At 36.4% G+C, this 6,774-nt stretch overlaps 2 protein-coding genes across 2 annotated transcripts; one reads left to right on the top strand and one right to left on the bottom strand.

Annotated features, from left to right (window-relative positions):
* Positions 1-587: 587 nt before the first annotated feature.
* Tsp_08565 (dehydrogenase/reductase SDR family member 7B) lies at positions 588-4,575 on the bottom strand. The gene is made up of 5 exons (XM_003375531.1): positions 4,550-4,575; positions 4,060-4,135; positions 3,821-3,937; positions 1,759-2,642; positions 588-843 (listed from the first exon to the last, which is right to left on the bottom strand). Exons 1-5 carry the CDS (start codon positions 4,573-4,575, stop codon positions 588-590), a joined length of 1,359 nt encoding a protein of 452 aa, XP_003375579.1.
* Positions 4,576-5,329: 754 nt separating this feature from the next.
* Positions 5,330-6,100, top strand: Tsp_08564 (conserved hypothetical protein). Its single transcript, XM_003375530.1, has one exon. The coding sequence runs from the start codon at positions 5,330-5,332 to the stop codon at positions 6,098-6,100; it is 771 nt and encodes a 256-aa protein (XP_003375578.1).
* The last annotated feature ends 674 nt before the right edge of the window (positions 6,101-6,774 follow it).

The following is a 6,774-nucleotide window of genomic DNA, read 5'->3' as shown; positions in this document are numbered from 1 at the left end:
GGGATGGTGGATTGCGGGACAAATTTTCACGGTCTAATTTTACTGGTCGTTGAACTCGCTATTTCATTGGACCATCAATTCGTCGTCTTATTAGTTTTCCTTATCTAATTGCTCATTGATTCAAACTCTTCAGTTGTGATTAGCTGTAATATTCTTCATTTCATTGGTTCAAATATTCCATTTAGGATTACGTAACTTTAATAGTGGTGACGTAACATTAATAATGAAAATATTCCTTATTTGGGAATTGTTTCAATCAAGATTTATAAGTTTTATCATTCATTGAAATTTTGTTTTTCCAATATATTATTAGTGAAGTTTATACTTTTTAGTGATCAACGTTTTCAATAATAACTTTTATCATTATTCTATATTTTATTGTACCACAGTTACGTTATATCACATGCGATAGTAATAATTCAGAAAAAACGATACAATACAAAAATAAGTTAAATAGTGATTTTGATTTTTCACTAGTCAAGAGCAGCAACAACAACAGTAAAGAACAGTCAACAACAACAACAATAAACAATATAACAGTGAACAATATTAACAAAGTGGTATCAGAGAGATTTCAAAATCACAAATTATTGTTTGTGGATTAAGATTGACGTAAGATCTTTATCCGTACATAAACAATAGACTGCTGGCAGCAGCTTGCCCGCCAAGAAGGTATGGATGGGAAACAGTTTTTGATACCATTGTGGTACAACCTTGAATGTACCATCCAATGCCCAGGTTCGCCTGGTTGCCATCAGTCTAATGTTAGAACCCGTAGCCAATACCAATATATGACTCGATGCACTCTGCCACAGCAAAAAATCTTCACCGGCCATTGTTGCCCTGAATGCGTCAGGGATTTGCTAGTTCCGACGATGTTCAGGCAGTTTTAGGTATCGCTTTGTCCGATGGCTGTACATCGTGGACTTCATCCGCTTGAAAAGCGGAAAATGGCCAGATGCAGATGGCACAGCGGACGCGGCGGAAATTTCTTCATCGTAAATGGCGAGGATGGGTTTTGTTTCTTCCGCGACCTTTAGAAATAATATTTCGCAACGCCAGCTTTCTTGTGTTTTCAGTGGTCATTTATTCCAAAAGTACCGCATCACCAAAATTCTGCAGAACATTCTAAAATACACTGTTGGGGATGTGAGTGAAGTTGATGAACATTGTTCAGTCAATAAATATGTAAATAAGGCACAAGATATGCGCAACCTGGAGGTGTGTATACAGGATAACCCATTTTAGCTCCTGCGCTCACTACTTTCTCCAAGGATCGTCCGTGCGCGCTTGTGCTGTGCGTTGCGCTTATTAAAATGCGATTCGTTGTTGTTAGCTGTGCATTTCTCCTACTCGGTGTTTTGAATCTGCAGCAAATTCTTATGGAAAATTAGAAATTTGCTTTTCCAAACTTTGAAAAACATTCAGCCCATAAGATTTCGCAATTTTTGTGAAAAAAATTTTTGTTTTCTCTAAAAATCACTTCTTCAGCAAATAATCATCAACAAATGTACATTATTTGGTAAAATAAAATGGAAAAAATTAACAGAAAAAAATTAATCCACATCATTTTGATATAAAGTATTTAATTGAAAAATTATCAAATCACAATTCGTGCTAAATGAAATACAACGTTTACAAAAATTGATGATAGTACAAAAAATAAAGCACTATTCTGTTCTGGAAGCGCGTCTTTGCATTATCCAAAAATAAAGCGATGGCCAGACAACGCGCAAAAGTATTGCAAACCGAACATACCAAGAAGCCAAGATCAACTCTTGTTCGTTGTTTACCAACGCTTTGAGAATCCTGCAAGCAACCCAGTCGGGCATCATGCCAGTTTCGGTGTTTCTGTCGACAACATTCTGTGCCACACCCGTACCGTCCAAAGCGTTGGCCGACAGTTGCGTCCTTATATAACCCGGGGATACTAGCAACACTTGCAAGCCACGATGCGCCACTTCTGCCCTCAAACAGTCAAAGTAGGCCTGAAAAGCGTGCTTGGAAGCGGCATAAGCGCTCCGATGAGGTATAGCTATACGACCCTGCACGCTGCTTATGCAGACAACGCTTTTCGACTTTACGTCCCTGTTCAAGATTGCTTGCGTCACGGCAATGTGACCGAAATAATTCACTTCCATCAACAGACGATGCACTTGCATGGTCGTATCCAGAGCGCAAGAACGGACCGAAATACCGGCATTATTTACAATCACATCTATCACCGGATTGCGTTCAACAACTTCTTCAACAAACGACTCTATGCTGTTCGGATTTGCCAAATCGACAGCGTAACACTGAGGCTCGTGCAGACGAATCCGATTCTTCACAGCCGACGACTCTTTCTGAACCAACACTTCGCAGTTTTTATGCAGCTTGTTCAAACTGCGGGCTGCCAAAATCACCTTGCATCCTTGCAAGTAGAACTGTCTAGCCAAAGCCTCACCGAGACCAGAGCTGGCGCCCGTAATTAGTACCGTCTTGTTGCGCAGCCAACACATTCGCCTCTGCTGACGTTGGCGGACCATCAGAACATAAAGTACCAAAGCAACTCCAGCCGTGGCTACCATTTTCAATGGAAAGGATACTAATTTATTCAGTATGTCCATTTCGAAGAAGTTGTAAAAATGCTTTTCTACTAGCTGAAATTTTCACAACAATCAAACACTTATTAAACAAATGATAAACAATTTGCAATAACAGCAATATCGCTTGGGCAAAGATTAATTTCAACGTTTGAAACTAACCACCGCAATTACATACCGTGTTAATTCTAGTCAATTTTTGCTAAGATGATCAGCTTCAAGTCAAAACAAGCGTTCAGTGAAAGTTTAACATTTTCTGTAATCAAGAATTAAAAACGTAATAAATTACAAATTGTGATCGAAATCAATGTATGTTTATTTCGAATGATTCAATTAAAGAAATTCATTCAAGCGAACAACGCATACGTAAAATTCACATGCAAACTATAGCATGTTCGTTCAGGCAGCAGTGTTTGAACGATGATTACCAAACTAAAAATCAAGTTTCAGCATCTTTAACAAAAATTTGATTCAAACAAATATCAACTAATTCTAGCTAGAACATAAGTGCAGTTGTAGAGCAAAAATGTTCATTCAATATTCTTCAAATTAACAAAAATTACACACTTTCAGCCGTGTAAAATTTTATACATGACGGCTAGAAAAAATTTGAACTTGATTTTCCTGTTAATAAGTTACAATAAATTAAACTTGGCGTATTGTGTTTATTTTAAATTTAAAATATTTTAATGAAATATGTATATTATTTTTATTTCAAAATAAACTTTCTGCAATGTATACGTTAATTGAAAATGAGAACGGATATCTAGCATACTGTACATTAGATGTGTCAATTTTCCCATTATTTTTGCATGTAATTACGGATAAATGATGCAAAAAATTTTATTTATTCGAAATACGAGAACATCTAATCCGTGCGATGCTGTTCATTGAAAATCTTTCAATACAATTCTAGCGAACAAGCAAGTAACTATGCTGCGATTGGTAACACAATTTCGCAGTGCTGCTCAGAAAAGCGCCATCACAGCCTTGAAAACAGAACGAATGCTATAAATTCTGAATTAGCACCAACAAAATTTTTTCAAAAATCATCAATAATAACTTCATAAACAAACAAAAACATTTTCAAGTTCACATCAAGCACAGCCAAATCCCAACAACAGGCCAGCGCAAAAGCCGCCCACTAAAAAGCTTTCTCGCTTCAAAAATCTTTTCATCTGTAAATAATGATGATCAAATTGACAAAATTCAAACCATTAACGATCAAAGCAAACCTTCGACAAGTTAGCATTATTCTGGCGCAAACGTTCTTCCATCATATCCAGAGCTTCCTTTGCCTTCTCGTCCAGTGCATCGAAGTCCAAAACGCCGCCTTTTCTTTGTAATGCCATCTAAACGGACGCAATAGATCAAAGAAAAAATCATATACAGAACAATATTGATATAAGAGATACAAGTATTAATAAACTTTTAAAATTTATAACAGGTTCATCAAATAGCCGCAATTGCTTACCAAAAATATAATTAAACTTCCGCCAACAGCCAATGCAATCATTTTCCCATATTTAGTGCCACAATAGCCGGTTATGCTTAAAAAATGTACACATTTTAGACGTGTTTCGAGTGGTATTTTTGAAATGCAGCATACAATCCGGAAGCTGTACCCAGAACAATTTTTTTCCACACTGGTGAATTCGTGACTGAGCTAATCTGCTTGCTAATGGAATTACACATCTTTGCACGTATGCAATAAATATTTGCAAATTAATAAACGATCGTTCTAAACAAAATGATTGATAGGTACATTAAAATTTGACAATATGAAGAGCCAAATATGATTAAACGTACAAACTTTTTAAAAGAATGTGAAAGTGTTTTTGAAAATTGTTATTTTAATAAAATAAAATTTTTATTATGTTGTGCTAGGATTTCATTTTCCCAAAATAGAATCTTTACAAAATCGATTATGTACAGTAGATTTTGAAAAGTCGATATATGTATACATTTGTGAAAAGATTGAATAAAGCATTATGTAGTAACCTGAAAATCAAAAAGTATACTAATGATATTATGTTTGACGGTTGATGAAAAATCAAACTTGTGCATGTTTTTGAACGAATTGATTGGGATAATAAAATTTCGTATTCTAATTTCGTTTAAAACGAAAAACCGACAGAGTTCAAAAGCACACCACTTCGATAATATTAAGAATAAAAAATAAATAAATACTGAAAATATTGCGACATGTAGTTAATTGTCAAATTTGTGGCATTTCATTATGTTTTGATAAAATGAAAAGAAAAGAAAAGAATTTTCACAATATTATACACAATTTGTTCGACAAATTTCAGTTTCAGTTAACCTTGTTACCGTTGTGGCGAAAAGTTGACCCATAGCATACAGATGATTAGAAAGCTATTTCAAGATGGTTGTTTTGATATGATTAATTGATAAATTGAAAAAAGTGAAAAATTGTCAACCGCTAGTGAATTCGTTGTTACACACCGACTTGACAATGGTTTAAAGATTAAAAAAGCGATCAATGCTTTAAATTTAAACAATATGAGTTTTAAACGTGAAATGTTTAAAAGTTCTTTAAACCATTTTTCACAAGTGCAATTGGTAAATCGATCAGAGTGACAGAACAGTGTTGGAAGTGTGAAGTGTCGAGTGACCATGGATTCAGTGAACCAGAGCTTGGAAAATTTTTTATCCGCTTTCAATTACCATTTGACTGCGCCGTTCAAGGCGACGAAAAAGCGAGCCGAGATCACTTACGCGGAATGGGTGAAAATGGTGAAAAATTATTCAGAAGATTTGGCCGACTGGGCGACCGAAATGGCAATGGTTGGGAATCAAATTTTCGAAAAAAAGAAACGGATGCTCGAATCGGTGCCCCAGATGTCGATGGAACCACGAACCACACGACTGTTGTTCGAGATGCACTTGTGGAATGCGGTGTGTTTGTTGGGGATGATTTGGTTCCTGGCATTCGGGACCTGTCCTCAAATGGGCTACCTGCAGGCGCAGGTTCGACACAGCATCCTGTGGTTTTTGGGGAAGTGGTTGTTGGCGCCGTACTTGATGAGCATGTACTTCAAAAAGTTCACCATGCCCGAAGAGGAACGTCGTTGGTATTTGTTTTTCGGTGCCAGTGTGATCGGCTTTTTGGAAGGCATCACCTGCCCCCACTATCCGTCAATAATTGCTCATCCGCCACCGTTTTTGTGGTCTTTGTCCATTGCCAGCGTGCTGTACTTCATCGACAATTACAACGTAGGGGAAAGTCAGTTGAATTTTTCCATCTTCTCGGCTGTGTTCAATGCAGTCATCAGTGTATTTTGGATGATCAGTTTTGGCCAGTTGCGCCTGTGGTATGTGATCATAATGATCATGCAATCGATGGTGCAAGTGATATTTGTACATTTGGAATTGCAATCGCTGCGTCAGAAGAATTTCATCCCAATTCAATGTCAAATGACCAGCACGCTGTTTTCCATTGGACTTTATTTGATCAATCGTCGATTGATCAGCTTTTAATTTTCTCAATGTAGTTGTTTAATTTCACAATTTTCTCTTCTGCTGTAAAAAGGCTTATTTTCTTCTCACCTCATTTACTTCACTATTAACAACATATCTACCTTCTCACTTGACCATTTTTCTTTCCAATGTGATGCAAGACAGAAACTGTTCCACTATTGTTCATTTCAAATAATCTATAAATAAATGATTAATTAATATTGAGTTTATTGGTTTTTTCTTGAATTAAGTTCTACTTGAATTATATTTGAATAAAATAAAATCATACAATAATATTTGACAAACGGGATGAAATTGTTCCACAAGAGAAGTGGAAGTTGTCCACTTCTCGGATAATCAGAGTGTTTGATTTGGAAAAAAATTTAAAATAAGAAAAAAAGGAAAACTAGCACAACAAAACGGCATGATTGTTATAAGTTGAAGCCAAACAAGGGCACCAGACTGCTGTTGTCCAAGCAGGCGACAATTTGCACAACAAGCGACAGACAGATAAATCATCTCAGACGAATGCAGATAAAAAAAATCTCTTCATCTGATTCCAAAAAATTCAACCGTACCATGCAGAGCGGCTTGCAAGATCAATTGGTGACCCAAAATTGGCGTAGCTTAGCAGAGAATTGTCGCATGTTTGAACGACAATTCATCAAACCAACAACACGAGATTGCAATTCTGCAGATCCAGTTGCAT

Source organism: Trichinella spiralis, assembly GCF_000181795.1.
Source record: "Trichinella spiralis strain ISS 195 chromosome Unknown Scfld5, whole genome shotgun sequence".
Classification (NCBI taxonomy): Eukaryota; Metazoa; Nematoda; class Enoplea; order Trichinellida; family Trichinellidae; genus Trichinella; species Trichinella spiralis.
The sequence above is the reverse complement of the archived record's forward strand: the minus strand, read 5'-3'. Positions and strand labels throughout refer to the sequence as shown.

Excerpts from the sequence above, each read along its gene's own strand:
- Tsp_08565 (XM_003375531.1), bottom strand. The coding sequence starts at position 4,575 with ATGCTTTATTCAATCTTTTCACAAAT. Across the intron at positions 4,136-4,549 it reads TATTCAATCTTTTCACAAAT|CATAACCGGCTATTGTGGCA; the intron begins GTATACATATAT and ends ACATTTTTTAAG. Across the intron at positions 844-1,758 it reads GAGTTGATCTTGGCTTCTTG|GGCAACAATGGCCGGTGAAG; the intron begins GTATGTTCGGTT and ends TGACGCATTCAG.
- Tsp_08564 (XM_003375530.1), top strand. The coding sequence starts at position 5,330 with ATGGGTGAAAATGGTGAAAAATTATTCAGAAGATTTGGCCGACTGGGC.